General features: G+C 48.3%; 1 protein-coding gene across 1 annotated transcript in view; it reads left to right on the top strand.

Annotated features, from left to right (window-relative positions):
• The window catches only part of plekhh1 (pleckstrin homology, MyTH4 and FERM domain containing H1), a 132,507-nt gene that overhangs the window by 89,756 nt on the left and 19,824 nt on the right, over window positions 1–22,927 (top strand). The window contains exons 17-23 of the mRNA XM_033026652.1: window positions 1,206–1,314; window positions 3,044–3,156; window positions 4,567–4,743; window positions 6,123–6,220; window positions 14,699–14,876; window positions 17,567–17,722; window positions 18,276–18,373. Coding sequence (XP_032882543.1) covers window positions 1,206–1,314; window positions 3,044–3,156; window positions 4,567–4,743; window positions 6,123–6,220; window positions 14,699–14,876; window positions 17,567–17,722; window positions 18,276–18,373 — 929 coding nt within the window. The remainder of the gene's footprint in view (window positions 1–1,205; window positions 1,315–3,043; window positions 3,157–4,566; window positions 4,744–6,122; window positions 6,221–14,698; window positions 14,877–17,566; window positions 17,723–18,275; window positions 18,374–22,927) is intronic.

The following is a 22,927-nucleotide window of genomic DNA, read 5'->3' as shown; positions in this document are numbered from 1 at the left end:
TTGGCCTGAGAAAAGCAGTGATTGTGGTCAGATTTTGGTACATTTCAGAATTGGCCACAATTCTGGAGATCGACAGGGTGGAGGGCCTGTGACCATTGATGGATGGACCTGATGGTCACCTAGAGGAAGACCATGGGACAAGTTCAGTTCAGCTTCAGATCGCAGTTCCAGTGACCCGTGTTTGATCCTGATACCTGGCGTTCTCATTGTGTGGTTTGAATGCTTTCCTCTGAGTGCTCTGGGTTTCCTCCCACATCCCAAGGACGTGCGGGTTGAATGGCCGCTGTTAATTGCCCCTAGCGCGTCTGTAGAAGCTGATGTGTGTTGGGGGGGGGTAGATGATGGGAATATGGAAAGAGAACAATGGGATTAGCGCGGGATGAGCGTAAACGGATCGTTGTTGGTCGGCACAGACCTGGTGGGTTGAAGATAGACATAAAATGCTGGGGTAACTCAGTGGGACTGGCAGCATCTCTGGATGGAAGGACAGGGTGACGTTTCGGGTCGAGACCCTTCTTCACGTTTAAGGGACTGTCCCTGTTGTGTGGCTCAATGAATCTGACATTGATGATTCTTGCAGCAGTTTGACAGTTTCATGGTCCATTTTACTGAGACCTTTCATTACTTCTGGATTTTAAACTAAATTTAAGTTGTCAAACCCAGATGTAGGAGATTCAATGTTGTACTATGTGGATGGTGCCCCTAGTTGGGCTCCAGAGACCTGGGTTGAATTCTGACTTCCGATGCTGACTATGCGGAGTTTGCATGTTGTCCTTATAATGGCATGGGTTACCCTTGAGTTTCTATCCTGTTTCTTTGCATATCCCAAAGACGTGTGTGCAGCTAGATTAATTGGCCACTGTAGATGGCTGCTCAGTATGCAAGTGGGTGGGGGTATCAGAGGGGACGGAGAATAAAATGGGATCCATGCAGGACGAGTGTAAATGGTGGTAGACAGTAGTGCAGCTACTGTGTCTCTGTCCTAACCTAGATTGCGAGTACAAGTCCATTAACCACCGCATGCCTTGATTGTTCACCATTCCCCTGCCTGAACAAGGGTCTCGACCCGAAACATCTCTCCTGGGTTGCTGCCTGAGCCGCTGAGTTACTCCAGCATTTTGTTGTCTATCTCCTGCCTGGTCTCTCGGCCAGACTGGACTACTAATGGCTGAGCTTTTGGTCACTCACATGTTGCTTCTCCACAGGACACCTGGCTCTACCATTTGACTGTGGCTGCTGGGAGCAGCCGCTCCAGAGTTGGCACAGAGTACGAGCGGCTCATTGGGAGGCTGCTGGACGTCGACGGGCAGGCGTGTAAGTGCAGCACCGAGACATTGTGGTCAACACCGGTCCCAGGGTGGCCCAGCTCTACTGTGTAGATGCATTACCGAGCGGAGCTGCAGTAAACCTCCCATAATCCACTGTCTCATCATCAGAAATTGCAATGGTTCCGCAGCTGGCCTGGAGGGTGATGTTTGTCACACGCCTTCAAACACTCTGGGATCCTGATGTAACACTTCCATTAAACACACTGGGACCTGTTTCCCATATTCCCTTTAACACACCGGGATCCTGGATCCCACACTGCCTGAGACCGGTTTCCCAATAGACTATAGACAATAGGTGCAGGAGTAGGCCATTCGGCCCTTCGAGCCAACACCGCCATTCAATGTGATCATGGCTGATCATCCCCAATCAGTACCCCATTCCTGCCTTCTCCCCATATCCCCTGACTCCGCTATCTTTAAGAGCCCTATCTAGCTCTCTCTTGAAAGTATCCAGAGAACTGGCCTCCACCGCCCTCTGAGGCAGAGAATTCCACAGACTCACAACTCTCTGTGAGAAAAAGTGTTTCCTCGTCTCCGTTCTAAATGGCTTGCCCCTTATTCTTAAACTATGGCCCCTGGTTCTGGACTCCCCCAACATCGGGAACATGTTTCCTACCTCTAGCGTGTCCAAACCCTTAATAATCTTATATGTTTCAATAAGATTCCCTCAGTACAAGCCCAGCCGCTCCATTCTCTCAACCTATGACAGTCCCGCCATCCCGGGAATTAACCTTGTAAACCTACGCTGCACGCCCTCAATAGCAAGAATGTCCTTCCTCAAATTAGGAGACCAAAACTGCACACAATACTCCAGGTGTGGTCTCATTAGGGCTCTGTACAACTGCAGAAGGACCTCTTTGCTCCTATACTCATCTCCTCTTGTTCCCACACTCCTTCAAACACTCCAGGACTCTGTTTCCCACACTATCATTAAACACACTGGGACCTGTTTCCTGCACTCCCTTTAACACACTGGGGTCCTGTTTCGCACACTCCCATTAAACACACAGGGATCCTGTTTCCCATATTCCTTGTAAACAAAATGCCTGTTTACCACATTCTGTTTAACACACTGGGACCTAATTTCTCACTGTCTGTTTAAACACGTTTGACCCTCTTTCCCACACTCCCTTGAAACAGACTGGGACCCTGGTTCCCCCACACTTGTTAAACGCACTGGGACCCTGATTCCCACACTCCTTTTAAACTGTGGAGCTATGGCTGTGGGAGGACTGAATAATCAGACAACAGGCAGTGAAAGTAAGATTTGCTGCCAGTGTAGGAGGAGCTCCAATGCCAACACTGGCCAGAGAGACCACTGGCCTGTCTCTGAGCCATGAGCAGAGAGACCACTGGCCTGTCTCTGAGCCGTGAGCAGAGAGACCGCTGGCCTGTCTCTGAACTGTGAGTTCTCCAATGTTTCAGAGGGAGTAAAGTGCATTGTTCCAGCACCAAGAGATCCTCTTGCGTGGGTGGAGGTTCCACCAGGTCCTTCTTTTCGCCCTCGACCATCTCCAGCGCCTCATCCAGCAACAGGCAAACCCATGGAGGAGTCCAGTCTGCCTTGTTGGTCCGGATGGTAGTTGCACTCTCAGCAGTTAGCACTCGAGGTCATAGTAGGTGGCAATATTTCCAAGCCAGAGGTAGGGGTTGGGAAGGTGAGAGGGGAAGGTGATGGGGCCTCATGACAAATGCCTCATGCTTTTTTGCTGCAGATTCTCCTATCTGGAAGCACGCGGTCCTATGCTGCAGTAAAGACGGCATCCTCAACGCCCTCACCACCCTTCCCTCTGACGCACTGCAGACTGAAGCACTGAAACTCTTCAAGGTAAATGCGATGCACTCTGTCTTACCTATGATCGGTGCTCGGCAGTGTAGATGTAATTAGATATCTTGTCGTCCAGTTTATTACCCGATGCACACGTTCGGTGGGGCACAGCTACAGTGAAAGTCTCTTGCTTCCAGAACATCATGGACACATAGATTCAGACTAACATGCAAAAAATCTATCTTATGCATAAATTATACATATGATTTTAATAAAAATCGTGCAAGTAACAAGACATTAGTGCAAACAAGAAAAATTAGGGGTAAAACAAGTGCATGATAGTGCAAGAGGTGTTGCGTAGTGTTGCGTTGCTGAGGTGGGATTAGCGTCGTGCAGTTCAGTTCATGAACCAGAACCTGGTTTATGGGACCAGACTTCTGTACGTTGAGAAGAGGCCAGTCCGGATGATGGGGATTCTTGGTGATAGATCCCACTTTCTTGAGGCCATGCCTCATGTAGATACTTCCAATGGTGGGAAAGGCCGTGGTGGTCCGTGGTGGTCCTGTTCACGACTTTTTGCAGCCTCTTGCGTTCCTGTGCATCGGAATGGCCATACTAGGCCACGATGCAACCAGTCGGGATACTATTGTTATACCATTGTTTGAAGCTTTCTTTCTCAAAATGCTCCTTTTTGTTACAGCCAATGTTCCTGGTGTAGTTTGGATATTTCAATGCAGCGTGACGGTTATTTCTGCCGTTCTATCCTTGTCCGTTCTGAGCTAAGTTGATCCAAGAACTCCACTTCCTCCTGTTTGAAATCTCTCCATGGTCAGGTCCGTTCCCCTGTCCATAAGCTCCACCAGACTAACATGTGCCCACCCACCTTGGCCTTTCAGTAAGCCCAGACCCTGTACACAAAACACACCCGGCATCATTTCCCAGCTGCTTAACTTGCATTTGGCTGGGTTTGATTGGCCTTGCTTGGCCTGGTTATGTTGGAGAAACAAGGAACTCCAAATGCTGCTTTTCAAAAAGAGACACAAAGTGCTGCAGTAACTCAGCGGGTCAGGCAGCATCTCTGGAGAACGTGGACGGGGTGACGTTACAGGTTGGGACCCAGAGCCGGAAGAAGGGGCCCGACTGAAACGTCACGCCTCCATGTTCTCTAGAGATGTTGCCTGAGCCGCTGAGTTGCTGCGGTATTTTGCGTCTGGTTATGTTGGCCGTGCCCGACTGGGTTTGGTTGCCTTGCCCGGATGGATGTGTTAGCTTTGCTCGGCCGGGGTTGGTTGTCTTTGCCCGGCTGGGGTTGGTTGTCTTTGCCCACTGGGGTTGGTTCCTCCAGTTTGGTCGAGTTGCTCTTCCTTTCTTGGATGTGCTCATCCATGTCTTGTTCCTGGTAAGTACAAGCCTTTCTGATGCTGGGATAGTGAGCAAAGTGCTGCACCTCACTATATTCTTTCCCCACAGTCATGCCAATTGTTCATCAATGTGCTGGTGGAAGCGCCCTCGATTGACTACCACGTGTCACTGGCTCAGAACGCACTTCAGGTTTGCCTGACGCACACGGAGCTACAGAACGAAATCTACTGTCAGTTCATTAAACAAACCAGCAACAGGCAGCCGCACAACTTCTCCCTCATCCAGGTAACCAACATGCGGTGCAAGCCATAGCCCAGTCAGTCCTCCTACACCGGCCATGGTGGCGCAGCAGTAGAGTTGCTGCCTTACAGCGCTTGCCGCGTCGGAGACCCGGGTTCCATCCCGGCTACGGGTGCTGTCTGTATGGAATTTGTACGTTTCACCCCGTGACTGCCTGGGTTTTATCCGAGATCTTTGGTTTCCTCCCAACTCCAAAGACCTACAGGTTTGCAGGTTAATTGGCTTGGTGTACACTATGTGTAAATTGCCCCTAGTGTGTGTAGGATAGTGTTAATGTGTGGTGATCGCTGGCCAGTGCAGACTCGGTGGGCTGAAGGGCCTGTTTCCGCACTGTATCTCTAAACTAAACTAAACTAAACCAGTATCAGAGCAAGCTTTATGCTGCTACCTGTGTATTCAAATTATCCCCAATGGATAAAGGAGTTTCAAGTAAACCTTTCTCCTTTCAGGTGAGGCAGAGGGTCACTTGCACCTCCTCCAACCTCATCTCCTGTATCCTGTACTCCAGGTGTGGACTTCTATATATCGGCAAAACCAAGCATTACCTGGTGATCGTTTTGCTGAACACTTGCGCTCAGTCTGCCTTGGCCTCGCAATCTCCTGGATCCCAAACACTTTTACTCCCCTTCCCATTCTCACACAGACCTTTCTGTCCTGGGCCTCCTCCATTGTCAAAGTGAGGCCCAGTGCAAATTGGAGGAACAGCACCTCATATTTCGCTTGGGCAGCTCACACCCCAACAGTATAAACGTTAATTTAATTAATTTCAAGTAACTCCAGCATTCCCTCCCCCCCTCCCCCCCCCACTCCCCCTAAGTGGTCCCTACTAGTTCCACTGTTAGCATCCTTGTATCTATCCCTCTTGTTAGTGCATCTTCCCCAGCCAACTTGGCCATTATTGACCCCCATTCCTGATGTCATATGCTGCTGGCCCTGATTTGTTCGGGCTTTTTCAGTTTCCCTTCCCCCACACCATCTCTTATCACTCTGAAGTAGGGTTCCAACCCAAAATGTTACCTATTTCTTTTCTCCAGAGATGACCCGCTGCCTGAGTTACTACAGCATTTTGTGTCTATTCTCAATTAGAGACATTGGGTTTAATTGTATAGTCAGCAATGTTTATGATGTTAGATTGTTACAAGTACAGTGGAAATCAGTTTACCTTCTATCTTCATAAAATTCTGGATATCTTCAATGTTCTTCAATGCATGCACTTAATGTTCATAGCTCACTAATGTTTATTTGGTTAGATTTATTGAATTTAAAGCATTCACCTGAATGTATTTGAGATTCAGTATTGATGGCAACATTTGCCAAGTATTTGAAGGAATCTCTATAATCATGACATCTTTCTCCCTGTTCAGTGTTGGCAGCTGCTGGCGCTGTGCGTCGCTCTTTTCCTTCCCCAACATCACTTCCTGTGGTATCTCAAGCTTCACCTCCAGCGACACGCGGACCCCAGGTAGGAGCCTCTGAACTTTGGAGCAAAGCTGTAGATACTGTGGTACAAACTACTTCCCCACTCTGTGAGGGTGGCCAGTGCTTGCCCTTAACAACATCAGGATGCTTCTTGCAGTCTTTTAGCGTGCTGCTCCCCTTTACATTGTACCATCTCCCAGTGAGATTGCTCAAAACAACGAACACCCAAGGTTATCCACTTTGGCGGCAAAAACAAGGGGGCAGATTATTATCTCAATGGGATTAGATTAGGTAAGGGGGAGGTACAGCGAGACCTGGGTGTCCTTGTACACCAGTCACTGAAAGTTGGTGTGCAGGTACAGCAGGCAGTGAAGAAAGCTAATGGAATGTTGGCCTTCATAACAAGAGGATTTCAGTATAGGAGTAAAGAGGTTCTTCTGCAGTTGTATAGGGCTTTGGTAAGACCACATCTGGAGTATTGCGTACAGTTTTGGTCTCCTAATTTGAAGAAGGACATCCTTGTGATTGAGGCAGTGCGGCGTAGGTTATCGAGATTGATCCCTGGGATGGCGGGACTGTCATATGAGGAAAGATTGAAAAGACTACGCTTGTATTCATTGGAGTTTAGAAGGATGAGGGGGCATCTTATAGAAACATATAAAATTATAAAAGGACTGGACAAGCTAAATGCAGGAAAAATGTTCCCAATGTTGGGCGAGTCCAGAACCAGGGGCCACAGTCTTAGAATAAAGGGGAGGCCATTTATGACTGAGGTGAGAAAAAACGTTTTCACCCAGAGAGTTGTGAATTTGTGGAATTCCCTGCCACAGAGGGCAGTGGAGGCCAAGTCACTGGATGGATTTAAGAGAGAGCTAGATGGAGCTCTAGGGGCTGGTGGAATCAAGGGATATGGGGAGAAGGCAGGCATGGGTTATTGATTGGGGACGATCAGCCATGATCACAATGAATGGCGGTGCTGGCTCGAAGAGCCGAATGGTCTCCTCCTGCACCTATTTTCTATGTCTTTGCCGATACCACCACCACTGGCCCTGCTTTACTAAATGGGATCCTGTCACTATTGATATTGGCCTTTGTTTATTATTGTCACGTGTACTGGGATAACAGTGGTAAACTTTGTTTGCATGTCATCAGGGAAAATCATTCTACAGACAAGTACAAGCCACTCACGTACAGCAGGTAGTACATAGAGAAAAATATCAGTGCAGAAGCTACTGTCACAGTGTTATGGTGTTACAGTGACAGAGAAAGAGCTTCAAAGTGCAAGGGCCGTTGGGAGATCAAGACTACGCACTTAGCTAATGAGAGGACCATTCAATAGACTGATAACAGCGAGGAAGAAGCTGTTGCTGACTCTGGTGGTCGGTCCTTCAAGCATTTGTATCTTCTGCCCGACAGTAGAGGGGATCAGAGTGAATGAGCGGGATGCAGTGGCGTTTGGCTGCTTTCACGAAACAATGTGAGGTAGAGATGGAGTCGATGTCAGGGAGGCTGCTTTGTGTTATGGACTGGGATACATCCATTGTCTTTGTTGCAGTTTTGTGCTGTCTAATGGGGCCTTTTCACGGGGCGAGTTGACGCAAGATGTCACCAGAGTGAAGAGGTCGTGGTCCAGCACGAGTCTCGCACGATATAACGGGGGTAGATAAAGAGTTCCCACGGTACTCGGCATTTCTGTTATTTGTGCGAGTGACTTGTCCGTCTCCCGAGCTTTCGCGTTAAATCTTGAATGAACATCGTGAACTACACGTGACACAAATGATGTAACTTTTTTTTTCACACACTATATATATCCTCCCTTGGTTGAATTGGCTCATTTGGAGACATATTTTACTGTGTATGTGGGAGACACAGATGGACTGAGCACAGTACCTCGGTCTTACTGTGTGTGGGAGAGGGGGAGAAAGAGACGTACACTCACAGAGGCAGAGTCTCTCAGCCTGTGTAAGAGGGAGGGAGAGAGAGAGAGAGGCACACACAAGGTGGATGTGAAATCTCACCTGCCTGTTTCAGTGACAGACACCCTGCCGCCAGTAAATGAAGACACCCCCATCTGTCTCCCCCTCTTCTCCCTCGACTCCCCCACCTTTCCCTCCCAACTCCAGTCCCGTCCCGACCCCCTGGGAAACTGAATAGAGCAACAATATAGATATAGAAACTGAAACAATATAGAAACTGAATAGCGCAACATGGCAAAAACATCTCTGACACGCTTTACCCCCTTTCTTTGAGATTTTCTGGGAGCCATCTCTGCAAGTGTTCCTGTTAAAAAGATTATCCAACAATGACAATTAGGTGGGACGTCCTCGAAGGACACATGTTCCCTTGTCGATATTTTTACTCACCTTCTGTCCCCTCTGTCCAGCTTCCGGGTTTACCGTTCGCAGGAGTTCCCACGCGCTATATCTCTAAAATCTGAAGTTAGGTAATGTTTAAAGGAACTGCAGACGCTGGTTAACGCTGGTTAATACGCACAGAAGGACACAAAATGTTGGTGTAACTCAGCAGGTAAGTCAGATCTGGGAAGAAAAACATAAAAAGCTGGAGTAAGTCAGCGGGTCAGGCAGCATCTCTGGAGAAAAAGAATAGGTGACGATTCGAATCGGAGCCCTTCTTCAGACAGCCTAATCGGAATTGAGTCTGAAGATGTGTCTCGTCCCGAAACATCAGCTTTTTTTCTCCAGAGATGCTGCTTGACTCGCTGAGTTACTCCAGCTTTTTGTGTCTGTCTTCGGTTTAAACCAGCATGTGCAGTTCATTCCTTACACGGGTCTCTGTACAACATTGATTGGTAGCGTTCCGGACCCCTGGACCCGAGGACTCCGACCTGTATCTCTCAAAGAAGTACATGTGAAAAATTTCTCACGGACCATAAAAATGCGTAACCTTTCAGTAAAGTCCCTTTTAAAGTCCCTTTTAAAGATTATAGTTATTTTCTTGAATCTCATTAACATAACTCATGAATAAGTTGATGTCCATATGCGGATGCAAATCTTTATTTTTATTTATTTTTTAAATTCAATCCCACAGAAGATAATTTTTACTCACCTTCTGTCCCCTCTGTCCAGCTTCCGGGTTCACCGTTCGCAGGAGTTCCCACGGTACCCGCAAGAGTTATTACGGATATCGCACTGGCCACTACGTTCATATAATGTTGCAATACTCAACCACAAGTGTACAAGTCACTCTTGGAGAAATTCAAACTTTCTTGAATTTTCTCCCGAGTGACCAAGTTACACGACTACCTGCCGTTAGCGCTACGGTGGTCCACGGTGGTCCACGAATGCCGTACTGTTATCGCACGAGGTTCCCACGATGTTAAACTCCGGTTAACTCTTGCGTCAAGTCGCCCCGTGAAAAGGCCGCTTTAGGCACCATGCTCAGACTGAAGATCAGTCTGAAGAAGGGGCTCGACCCGAAACGTCATCCATTCCTTCTCTCCAAAGATGCTGCCTGTCCCACTGAGTTATCCAGCAATTTGTGTCCACCTACTCTTAATAACTTCTCCCCTTTAATGCGGATCTTGACAGATCCTTGATTAGTAAGGGTATCAAACGTTATGAGGAAAAGGCAGGAGAATGGGGTTGAGAAGGAATGATAGATCAGCCATGATTGAATGGCGGAGTAGACGATGGGTCGAATGGCCTAATTCTGCTCCTATGACTTATGTACAGTTGAAATGCATCCTATTGAGATGCATCACAACTTGGTCTGGCGGCAGCTCTGCCCAAGAATGCAAAAAAATCAGAGAGTTGTGGGTGCAACCTCAGGAAAGCAGCCAACCTCACTAAGGGCCATTTACTCATGTGCTTCCATCTCTTTCCCTTAACCATTGGGCAAAAGCTTGAAAGCACTTACCACCAGACTCAGGAGTAGCTTCGTCCCCTCTGTTATCAGAATATTGAACAGTCCTCTCAGGCACAAGGGTGTAGTCCCAATCTCCCAACCTACCTCATTTTGGACCTTGCACTTATTTTTATCTGCACTTTCTCCGTAACTGTAATGCTATAACACTCGGTTCTGCATTGTAGTACTGAGCTCTTTGCCGTACCTGTTGCACGTGTGTGGCTGGATTGCACTCATCGAACATTGCACAGTACAGCAAAGGAACAGGCCCTTTGGCCCACAATGTTTGTGCTGAACCTGATGCCAAATTAATCTCAAGATAGACACAAAATGCTGGAGTAACTCAGCGGGACAGGCAGTAGCTCTGGATAGAAGGAATGGGTGACGTTTCGGGGTGAGACTTTTCTTGTCTGAAGAAAGGTCTCGAACCGAAACGTCACCGTTTCCTTCTATCCAGAGCTACTGTCCGTACGGCTGAGTTACTCCAGCATTTTGTGTCTAGCTTTGGTTTAAACCAGCGTCTGCAATTCCTTCCCACACCAAGTTAATCTCCTCTGCCTGCACATGATCCCATATCCCTCAGTCCCGGCATATCCATGTGCCTAACTAAAAGCCTCTTAAAAGCCACTATTGCATCTACTTCTGCCACACTCCCTGACAGCACACCACCACTCTCTATATAAAAAAAAAAAGTTGACCTGCACAACTCTTTCAACGTTCTCCCTCTGACCTTAAAGCCATGCCCTCCAGTCTTTCACCCTTACACCCTGGGGAAGAAGGTTCTCACTGCCCTATCCACGCCCCTCATTATATTATATGCTTTTATCGGGTCACTTCAACCTCTGCTGCTCCAGAGAAAACAATCCAAGTATGTCCAACCTGTCCTTATAGCTAATCCTTCCGATCCATGCAGCATTTTAGTAAACCCCTTCTGCACCCTCCCTAAAGACTCCACCACCATCCTGCGATGGGGTGACCAGAACTATGAAGGCAAGCACACCATACACCACCTTTACCATTCAATCTATTGGTGTTGCCACTTTCAGGGAGCTATGGACCTGGAGCCCAAAATCCTTCTGTACTTCAATACCATTAAGGGTCTTGCCATTACAACCCTACAACTCCGGGACTGCTTTGATCGCACCGACTGGGACCTGTTTGCACAACAGGCTACCAGTGGCACAGAGGTAGACTTGGAGGAGTACACATCCACTGTGCTCTCCTACATCAACTGCTGTGTGGAGACTGTCACAGTGGACAAGCAAATAAAGATGTTCCCAAACCGGAAACCCTGGATGAACAAGGAGGTTCAGGATCTACTAAGGGCACGCAACAACGCCTTTAAATCCAGGGACACTTCTGCTTACAGTGCGGCCAGGGCGAACCTGAACAGAGGCATAAAAAAGGCCAAAGTCATCCACAGGCAAAGGGTGGAAGACCACTTCAATACCGCGGACACCAGAAGCATGTGGCAGGGTGTCAGGGACATCACTGACTACAAGAGCAGCCCCGCCTGCCCCCACGGTGATATCACACTGGCCAACGAACTAAACACCTTCTTTGCCCGGTTCGATACTGGCAACACCACCAGGTGTGAAATAACCCCGGCCATAGCGGAGGGACAGGCCTTAACACTGAGCACTCAGGAGGTACAGTGCGCTCTGCGTAGGATCAATCCACGCAAGGCTGCAGGCCCGGATGGTGTACAGGGAAGAGTATTAAAGGACTGTGCTGGACAGCTGGCGGAGGTATTCACGAGAATCTTCAATCTCTCTCTATCTCTGGCAACGGTCCCCAAGTGCCTGAAAACAGCCACCATAGTGCCGGTGCCGAAAAAGTCCAAAATCACCAACCTCAACGACTACCGGCCGGTTGCCCTGACTCCAATCCCCATGAAGTGCTTCGAAAGGCTGGTCCTCTCCCATATTAAATCCAGCATCCCTGCCTCACTGGACTCCCATCAATTTGCATACAGGGCAAATAGATCGACAGAGGATGCCATCTCTCTGGCCCTTCACACTGTCCTGACTCACCTGGACAGACAGGGCACGTATGTGAGGATGCTCTTCATTGACTATAGCTCTGCATTCAATACGGTCATCCCCACCAAGCTCACCACCAAACTCCACCAGCTAGGCCTCAGCTCACCGATATGCGATTGGATCCTGAACTTTCTCACGGAGCGACCGCAGGCAGTGAGACTGGGCCCGCACCTGTCCTCCACCATCACCCTGAGCACCGGCACACCACAGGGTTGTGTACTAAGCCCCATGCTCTACTCCCTCTTCACTCACGACTGTGTCCCTGCATTCGACACCAACACCATCGTGAAGTTTGCAGATGACACAACAGTGATTGGGCTGATCACCAACGGTGATGAAACAAAATACAGAGCGGAGGTGCAGAACCTGGCGGACTGGTGCGCCAATAACAACTTGGCACTAAACACCTCCAAGACCAAGGAGCTGATCATTGACTTCAGGAGGTCCCATTCTGGAGAATACGACCCAATCTCCATTTATGGGGAAAGTGTGGAGAGAGTGTCCAGCTTTAAGTTTCTGGGCACTCACATTTCAGAAGACCTCACATGGTCCACAAACACCGCCGCGCTGGTCAAGAAGGCACAGCAACGACTGTTCTTCCTGAGGACATTAAAAAAGACTGGTCTGCCCCAACAGCTGCTGACAACGTTCTACCGCTGCACCACAGAGAGCATACTAACGTATGGCATCTCTGTGTGGTATCTCAGCTGCACGGAGGCGGAGAGGAGAGCTCTTCAGCGCGTCGTCAACAGAGCGCAGAGGATCATTCGGACAGAGCTACCAGCCTTGGAGGGCATCTACCACACGCGGTGCCTCAGGAAGGCCCTCAGCATCCATAAGGACTCATCACACCCCTGCCACGGTCTGTTTCAACTACTTCCCTCCGGCAGACGTTACAAGGCCTTCTACGCCCGAACCTCCAGACTCAGGAACAGTTTCATCCCAAGAGCTATAGCGGCTCTGAACCGGCCCTAATGAGTGCCCCCCCACCCACCCCCTTTGGACAGTCTCCCTCAGATCGTCACGTCAATCAATTCAGCTTGTTTATTTATGTATTGTATTTATTTACCTTTCCTGGACATCAGTGGAGCTGCACACTAAATCTCGTTGCACTGACGTGCAATGACAATAAAAGATATATTATTATTATTATTATTATATTATTAACTGTGTGCATTCCTCCGACATTCAACCTCCCAAAGTGCAACTCCTCACGTTTGTTCAGATTAACTCCACCTGCCATTTTTGTCACCCTTATCTATAACTGATTTAAATCCCACAATATCATTTGACGGTCTTCCTCACTGCAGCTTTACAAAGTTTGGTGGTGTGTGCACACTTACTAACCCACTCAGCTACATTTATCATCCGGAATAACGCCCCTCCACCACTACCTTCTATCTTCTATGTGTAAGCTAGATCTGAATCCATATGGGCGACAGGGTGGCGCAGTGGTAGAGTTGCTGCCTTACAGCATATGCAGCGCCAGAGACCCGGGTTCGATCCCGACTACGGGTGGTGTCTGTACAGTTTGTACGTTCTCCCCGTGACCCGCGTGGGTTTTCGCCGAGATCTTCAGTTTCCTCCCACACTCTAAAGTCATACAGGCTTGTTGGTTAATTGGCTTGCTAAATGTAAAGATTGTCTCTTGTGTGTGGAGGATGGTGTTAATGTTCGGGGGTCGCTGATCAGCACGGACCCGGTGGACTGAAGGGCCTGTTTCTGTGCTGTATCTCTAAACTAAACTAAAAATATGGCCAAGTCCCCATGGATGCCAAGAATCTAGCATGAGGAACTTGATCCAATGCTTCAGTAAAATCTATGTAGATAACATCTACTGACCGACCCTTGTCGATCATCTTTGTCATCTCCTCAAAATGCTATTTATCTCCCCTCCACTCTCGCACCCCTAAGAAAGGGTCACGACCTAAACAAAATGTCGACTGTCCACTTCCCTCCCCAGATGCTACCTGACCCACTGAATTCTTCCAGCGGTATATTTTTTGCTTCAGCTTTCTGTACCTGTAGTCCCCTTGTCTCCACTATCCTGCACTAGTCTGAGCCAACAACTGATCCAACAAGGTTAAAAGATTCAAGATTCAAGACAGTTTATTGTCATGTGTCCCAGATAGGACAATGAAATCCTTGCTTTGCTTCAGCACAACATATGGTAGGCATGAATACAGAACAGATCAGTGTGTCCATATACCATTATAGAAATATGTATACACATGAATAAATATACAGATAAAGTGCAAATAAACAGATAATGGGCTATTAATGTTCAGAGTTTTGTTTGAGTTGAGTTTAATAGCCTGATGGCTGTGAGGAAAAACATCATTCGGTTGGGAGGTGCATTCTGAACTAAGCTTGGATTTAGTCTTGACTTGGTTTTTGGGCCCACGCTGGGTGGGGATTGAGTTGAAATGTTCATTGGGATGCAAGAAGGTGGTGACAAGGAGATGTCACCCCTGCCAATATGTTGACATCAGATGAAGACCTTGGTATCCCTGGTGACTCATGGGATGAATTGACTGCAGTTATTTGTGGGGGCAACCGAACAAAGGCCCAAGCAGTAATCGGTTGGCACTGACTGTTCTTCCCCCCCATCACAGGACGGAGATAGGTAAATACTCCATATACTGCCAGAGGTCGGTGGAACGTACGCTGCGGAATGGGGACCGTGAAGCGAAGCCGTCTCGGATGGAGATAATGTCGATCCTCCTACGAAACCCTTATCACCACTCTCTGCCGTTCAGTATCCCTGTCCATTTCATGAATGGAACTTACCAGGTTAGTGATGCACCTTTTAATGAATGTACCAGCCCCTCAAGATCAGGTCCCCTGTTTGCAAACCAGTTGCATTCCTGAAACATATCCTCAATATCAATGTTATATTTGCAAGTGGTAGCTAGAAATGTTTAGTGTAAATACCCATAATAATATGATATGTGAACTTACCATAAAAAAAACTAATCCAACAACAAAATTAAACAGTAAACCCTGAAATAATAACCGGTCAATCGGCTTGGTAAAATTGTAAATAGACCCTATTGTGTGTCGGATAGTGTTAGTGTGCGGGGATCGCTGATCGGCACGGATTCGATGGGCTGAAGGGCCTGCTTCCGCTGTGTATCTCTAAACTAAACTCAAAGTTTACACTGATAGAATCACAGAGAGATACAGCATGGAAACAGGCCCTTTGGCCCACTGAGTCCATGCTGACCATAACCACATATTTACACTGATCCCATTGTATTCACCCCAAACACCCATCATCCCTCCTTCAGATTCTACCACTAGGTGCCGTTTGCAGAGGCCGATTAGCCCACCAACCCACACACCTCTGAGACATGCGAGGAAACCAAAGCACCTGGGGGGGGGTACAGTGGTCATGGAAAATGTGCAAACTCTCTCCCGATAGCTCCCGAGGTCAGGATTGAACCTGGATCTCTGGAGCTGAGAGGCAGCAGCTCGACCAGCTGCACTACTGTGATAGCAACATAATCCTGCAGTAGCGTGCTTGTTAGCGAGACCAATCCCTTGGGGGCATGTTTGGGATGAGGGCATGGTTTGGGATGAGGGGATGGTTTGGGATGAGGGCATGGTTTGGGATGAGGGGATGGTTTGGGATGAGGGGATGGTTTGGGATGAGGGCATGGTTTGGGATGAGGGGATGGTTTGGGATGACGGCATGGTTTGGGATGAGGGGATGGTTTGGGATGAGGGCATGGTTTGGGATGAGGGGATGGTTTGGGATGAGGGCATGGTTTGGGATGAGGGGATGGTTTGGGATGAGGGGATGGTTTGGGATGAGGGCATGGTTTGGGATGAGGGGATGGTTTGGGATGAGGGCATGGTTTGGGATGAGGGGATGGTTTGGGATGAGGGGATGGTTTGGGATGAGAGCATGGTTTGGGATGAGGGGATGGTTTGGGATGAGGGCATGGTTTGGGATGAGAGCATGGTTTGGGATGAGGGCATGGTTTGGGATGAGGGCATGGTTTGGGATGAGGGGATGGTTTGGGATGAGAGCATGGTTTGGGATGAGGGCATGGTTTGGGATGAGAGCATGGTTTGGGATGGATACCCGTTTGCCAGTTGTCGGTGTCCATATGTCGAGACGTGGGTATGCTGGGGTTCCAGCCGTTCCTGCAGTATCACATCACCACTGTGCCATGCAGCACATTTTGGGATTGAGGTAACAACAGGGCAGCCCTTAGCCTGTGTGCACTGTGGGACCAGCCAGCACAGAGCTCCTTCTATACAGAAGCGGCCAAGACAAAGGATGGTAATGAAGTGGCTGAACACTCAGGATCAGCGGGTACTGACCACCTCTGGAGAAGTAGATTGTGAACATCTCAACCTGTCACAGCAGCTAGTGAGCAATATTTGACACTTCAAGCATTGAGCTTGTGGAATATGTTGAGTGGTGTGGAGGGAGACGAGAGCTTTCTACTCAATGTTCGGGTCATTTAGGAGGATGCGAGGGGGACCTCATTGAAACTTACCGAATCGTGAAAGGCCTAAAGAGAGTGGATGTGGAGAGGATGTTTCCACTAGTGGGAGAGTCTAGGACCAGAGCCCATAGCCTCAGAATAAAAGGACGTGCCTTTAGAAGGGAGATGAGAAGGAATTTCTTTAGTTAGAGTCACAGTTACAGTTTAATTTATTGTCACGTGTAGAATAAAGGGGAGGTAATTTAAGACTGAGGCGAGAAAAAACGTTTTCACCCAGAGAGTTGTGAATTTACGGAATTCCCTGCCACAGAGGGCAGTGGAGGCCAAATCACTGGATGGATTTAAGAGAGAGTTAGATAGAGCTCTAGGGGCTAGTGGAATCAAGGGATATGGGGAGAAGGCAGGCATGGGTTATTGATAGGGGACGATCAGCCATGATCACAATGAATGGCAGTGCTGGCTCGAAGGGCCGAATGGCCTCCTCCTGCACCTATTTTCTATGTTTCTATGTGTAGTGAGGTACAGTGAAAAGCTTTTGTTGAGTGCTGTCCAGTCAGCAGAAAGACAAAACATGATTACAATCGAGTCATTTACAGTGTAGAGATGCATGATAAGGGAATAACGTTTAGTGCAAGGTAAAGCCAGAGGGCGGTGAATCTGTGGAATTCTTTGCCACAGAAGGCTGAGGCCACATCAATGGATATTTTTTAATCGGAGATTGATAGATTCTTGATTAGTATGGGTGTCAGAGGTTATGGGGAGAAGGCAGGAGAATGGGGTTAGGAGGGTGAGATAGATCAGCCATGATTGAATGGCGGAGTAGACTTGATGGGCCGAATGGCCTTATTCTGCTCCTAGAACATATGAACATTACCTGTTCGAAGGTTGATACAATGATCTCCTTGAGAGTTTCTGGGTGAGTGATTTCTCATCCACTAATGTATTAGTGAGCCGATGTTGGGGTGGCTTGTGCCTCAGGTGTGGACACAATCACCCCTCCGCTCACTCCCATATGTTCTCCAGGTTGTGGGGTTTGATGGTTCCACCACAGTCGAGGAATTCCTGCACACATTGAATCAGGAGATCGGGATGCGCAGACCATCGCAGTCGGGATTCGCACTCTTCACAGACGATCCATCTGGAAAGGACTTGGAGCACTGTCTACAAGGCACTGTCAAGGTGAGGCAACTGATGTGCTTGTCAAATCACCTTGTGCTACTCCTAACATGCATACATCTCATGAACGTAATCCCTAATCCCACACTTCCACACCTGTCACTGTAACACTGATACACCCCACACTGTAACACTGATACACCCCACACTAACACTGATACACCCCACACTGTAACACTGATACACCCCACACTAACACTGATACACCCCACACTGTAACACTGATACACCCCTCACTAACACTGATACACCCCTCACTAACACTGATACACCCCACACTGTAACAGATACACCCCACACTGTAACACTAATACACCCCACACTGTAACACTTCCACACCTCACTGTAAAGGGCCTGTCCCACGAGCATGCGACTGCATGCGGAAAGAGCGACCTAACGTGGTCGCTTGAGCCGTACGGCCTCGCGGGGCCAGTCCCACTTTGATCGCCGGAGCCGCATGGAGTTGTGCGGGGCACAATTCTGCCTGTGTTGTACTGGCAGTAGATCCAGTCCCAGTATCCATGCTACCAACACCTGTCTTTGTTATTTTTTGAAGATTTGTGATGTTATTTCCAAATGGGAACAAGCCCTGAAAGAACTCCACCCTGGGAAATATGAGAGCAACAGGATAGTGAGGCTGATGTACAAGAGCCGGTAAGACCACAGACCACCCGTTACCGAGAAAACTCGCCTCGATAACCGAACACTTAGCAACGTGTTTTCCTCCACTGACCTGGAATAAAAATTGCCCTTTTTACCCAGGAATTTGGCACGATTAACAATCATTTCATCATTCCAGGATCAAACACTGTCACCCCAGAAATTCAACAGGGCATCATCTATCATACGATATGATACGATACAATACATAGAAACATAGAAAGTAGGTGCCGGAATAGGCCATTCGGCCCTTCGAGCCAGCACTGCCATTCAATATGATCATGGCTGATCATCCAAAATCAGTACCCCATTCCTGCTTTCTCCCCAAATCCCTTGATCTCGTTAGCCCCAAGAGCTCGATCTAACTCTCTCTTGAAAACATCTCACCTGAATACATGATATGATAGAACTTCATTTATCCCAGGAGGGAAATTGGTCTGTCGACAGTCATAAGGCAGTCATGAAACTCCCCCCACTCCCACCCCACCTTCTCCTCTTGTGATGATGACATCTTAAGACATGGCTGATCATCCACTATCCGTACCCGTTCCTGCATTCTCCCCATATCCCTTGACTCCGCTATCTTTAAGAGCCCTATCTAACTCTCTCTTGAAAGCATCCAGAGAACCGGCCTCCACTGCCATCTGAGGCAGAGAATTCCACAACTCTCTGTGTGAAACAGTATTTCCTCATCTCCTTTCTAAATGACTTACTCCTTATTCTTAAAGGGTATTCTTAAGATCCGATTACACTGGTAAGGATGCAGGGAAGATTGATTGCAATGGTGCCTGGATTGTAGGGCTTTAGTTATGGGGAGAGTGGATGGGCTGGAGTAGTTTTCCTTGGAATGAAGGAAGCTAAGAGGTGAGTTTAGTTTAGTTTAGAGATACAGTGCTGAAACAGGCCCTTCGGCCCACCGAATCCACACCGACCAGTGATCCAAGCACATTAACACTATCCTACACACACCAGGGACAATTTACACTTACGCCAAGCCAATTAACCTGCAAACCTGGATGTATATGCTTCCAGATGGGACGACAGATGGTGCAATGGGCTAAGTGTTCGGCTGGCAACCGGAAGGTAGCCGGTTCGAATCCCGCTTGGAGTGCATACTGTCGTTGTGTCCTTGGGCAAGACACTTCACCCACCTTTGCCTGTGTGTGAATGTGTGTGAATGTGTGTGAGTGATTGGTGGTGGTCGGAGGGGCCGTAGGCGCAGATTGGCAGCCACGCTTCCGTCAGTCTGCCCCAGGGCAGCTGTGGCTACTGAAGTAGCTTACCACCACCGAGTGTGACTGAGGAATGAATGAATAATGCGATGTAAAGCGCCTTGAGTATTAGAAAGGCGCTATATAAATCCCATCCATTATTATTATTTGTATATGGAGTGTGGGAAGAAACCAAAGATCTCGGAGAAAGCCCGAGAAGTTGATGGATATAAAACAATGAGAAGCATAGACAGGGGATTTGTATTTGTTTTCTCATGTAAGTGATATCAAAAGTGAAAGGGCATAGATTTAAGGAGTTTTAAAATAAATCTGAGGGGTAGGTCTTTTTACCTATAGAACGGTAGATATCTGGAACCTGCTACTAACAGAGCTGGTGGAATCGGATACAATTGCTACATTTAACAAGCATTCAGACAGGCATGAAAAGGCATGGTACTGAAGGAGTGCGTGGGAGGGAACTGCAGATGCTGGTTTAAACCGAAGATAGACACAAAAAGCTGGAGTAACTCAGCGGGCCTGGCAGCATCTCTGCAGAGAAGGGAGTAGGGACAAACCAATTTAGCCCAAAATACAGGATGTCCCGGCTAATACAGAACAGTTGGCAAATCTACCCCATATTGACCTGAGCGCAAACCTTTCTCAGTGCTTGAGGCAGCTCCACGTTCACCAGGCTAAGGGAGGGAGCTTGGCGTTCCACCAGTCAGTGTGTGTGTGTGTGTGTGTGTGTGTGTGTGTGTGTGTGTGTGTGTGAGAGAGACTCCCACTCAATGCTAGAGACTCCATGCCAGGGGATCTTCACCATCTCTCTGCTTGCCATGCAGTACCGTCACAAGTCCCATCACCCAACGGGCACTGTCGGCCGGGCACTTTACTGACCGGCCAGTGATGGTCCACTCACCGTTAGTAACCAGAGACATGGACCATTGCCCTTGAGGCACCATTTCCAATCCCGTCATAGCAACCGAGTTAGTTCAATTCGAGTAAGCTGTGTAATGTGGAATTTTACTTCGGAGTCACGTGAGTGATTCCGTGAAGAGCCCGCTCAGCACGCATGCGCGGCATTACGTTCAGCAGAGCAACAGCGGTAGGCGGGAGTCAGGCGCTCCCGCTACGGAGGTGAAAGAACGGACCGTCAGGTAAGCTGAGGTCGGGTTTTTCTTTCACAGGGAGCCTTCTGCTTTCAGGCAGAGAAGAAAGGCTCTAGAACAAACCGGTCCCCCGCTCGACTCCACGGAGGAGCGTTCCATCTGGGGGGGGGGGGGCAGCAACAGAACAAACCTGTCCCCCGTTCGACTCCACGGAGGAGCGTTCCATCTGAGGGGGGGCAGCATCAAGGCGGTAGGACCGCTTACCCGGCGCTCCGCTATCCCGACACCGTGCCGAGCCCAGCCCGCTAGCGCCTGAGCAGCGGGCTGGAAGTAAAGCCACGGAAGAGGCGTCCGGCCGGTGGCTTCCGACTTGTCGGACGGGGACGTCTCTCCACCCGCACGGGGAGGGAGACAGCCGCCTGAGCCGCATGGAGCGGCTCTTGGAGCAGGAGCTCCAGCGAGACGCGCTTCGTGAGGGGCGCTCTCGCAGGGGGAGTTCAGGCACTCCCTCCACAGTGCCTTGTGCACTGTCCATTGCTTCCTCCTTACCCGAGGGTAGCTTTGGTGACCAGGACTGGGCTGGTCAAGAACAGGGGACAATGGCTGAAGATCTCGGGAGTATGCAAGGGGTGCAGGAACAGGAAGAGCTGCTAGGTGTGGTGGACCGCTACGTGGCAACCCCACGTGCAGGAGGCCATTAAAAGCCTGACGTCAGCCATCACATCGTTTTCCTCGTTCCGTGGACAAATACGGAGATGACCACAACCTTCGTAAACAAATCATAAGACCTGCCATAAAATCCTACATTTGCGGGGTTGTGCATACCCCAGCCACTGAGCCAGACCACTGCTCTTTGGCAAAAACCTCACAAAGCATATGAAGGACATGAAAGAGGTTTTAAAAAACTTCGGTCTCATGAGGGCAGGGCCGGGACGAGCAAACTAAAAACAATAATTCCTAAGCAGCAGCACCCCATCGCGTCCATCAGTCGACGTCTACCATATGGGACTGGTGAAAGCTCGGGGTCCGCATTCTATCACCGAAAGTCTTCTTTAAACCAGGGCCCAGAGCGGACCCCATGGAAAATGTGCCATCCCCCAACGTCACCGCCACGTCAGACAACGTGCAACACTCGTTGGACCGGCAGGAAACAGAAGATACCCATAACCATGGAGGTAGGTGGGTCTGGTTCCTACCAGTATATAGAGTAATACTAACACATGGGAGTCTATCACGAGTAATCAGTATATACTCAATGGCATTAGTGGATACAAATACAATTCATACTAGAAAAATTGCCACCAGGTCAACATTCACCCCAGAGGGTATTTTCCCCTCTCCGTTAAAGAAACGAGAGGGACAAGCTGAACTGGTGAGACTAATTACAAAGGGTATCATGGGAAAACCTGAACCCTTGCAATTCGTATCAAATATATTCACTAAACCCAAAAAAGATGGTGGATGTCGCATCATCATTGACTTAACTTCACTAAATATGTTTGTTAAGTATATACATTTCAAAATGGAACCGGTTGTTACTGCCAAACAACTAAATTCCAAAGGATACTTCATGGCAAGCATTCATCTTAAAGATGTTTACTATTTAGTACCATTCACAAGGATCATCGCAGATACCTGAAATTTACCTGGATGGGGCAGCTATAGCAGTTTAAAGCGTTACCCAATGGGTTCACATCAGCCCAAGATTGTTCACCAAGACACTAGAACCAGCTCTGGCAATATTCAGAAGACAAAAACATATTGTCATGGCATATCTTGATGATATCTTAAATGGTAGGCAAGACCATGAAATTGACTATGTTAGCTGTTCAGCTACCAAACAATTATTCGAAACCCTGGGATTGTCTTACATCCAGATAAATCTAAGTTGAAGCCATCCACTATCATGGACTACTTGGGCTTCACAATTAATTCAGTCTACGTGACTGTAACATTGCCAAGAGACAAAATAGTTGAATTGGCACAATCATGCAACAATGTACTGGTCAACAAACTACCAACTACTCGACAAGTAACAGAGTAATTGGGAAAATGGTAGCAGCATTTCCGGCTACATAATTCGGAACTTTGCACCAAAAACAACATACAGGTCATTATGATCGTGTCATGAAGTTACCCACTGAAGCAATATCAGAACTACAGTGGTGGGCAAAAAACGTTTGGCATAGTTTCAGCCTATTATCATCACTAACCCTACGTCAGTTATC

The sequence above is a fragment of the Amblyraja radiata genome, chromosome 9, assembly GCF_010909765.2.
Source record: "Amblyraja radiata isolate CabotCenter1 chromosome 9, sAmbRad1.1.pri, whole genome shotgun sequence".
In the NCBI taxonomy this organism is placed as follows: Eukaryota; Metazoa; Chordata; class Chondrichthyes; order Rajiformes; family Rajidae; genus Amblyraja; species Amblyraja radiata.
This window is presented reverse-complemented; position numbering and strand designations above follow the sequence as displayed.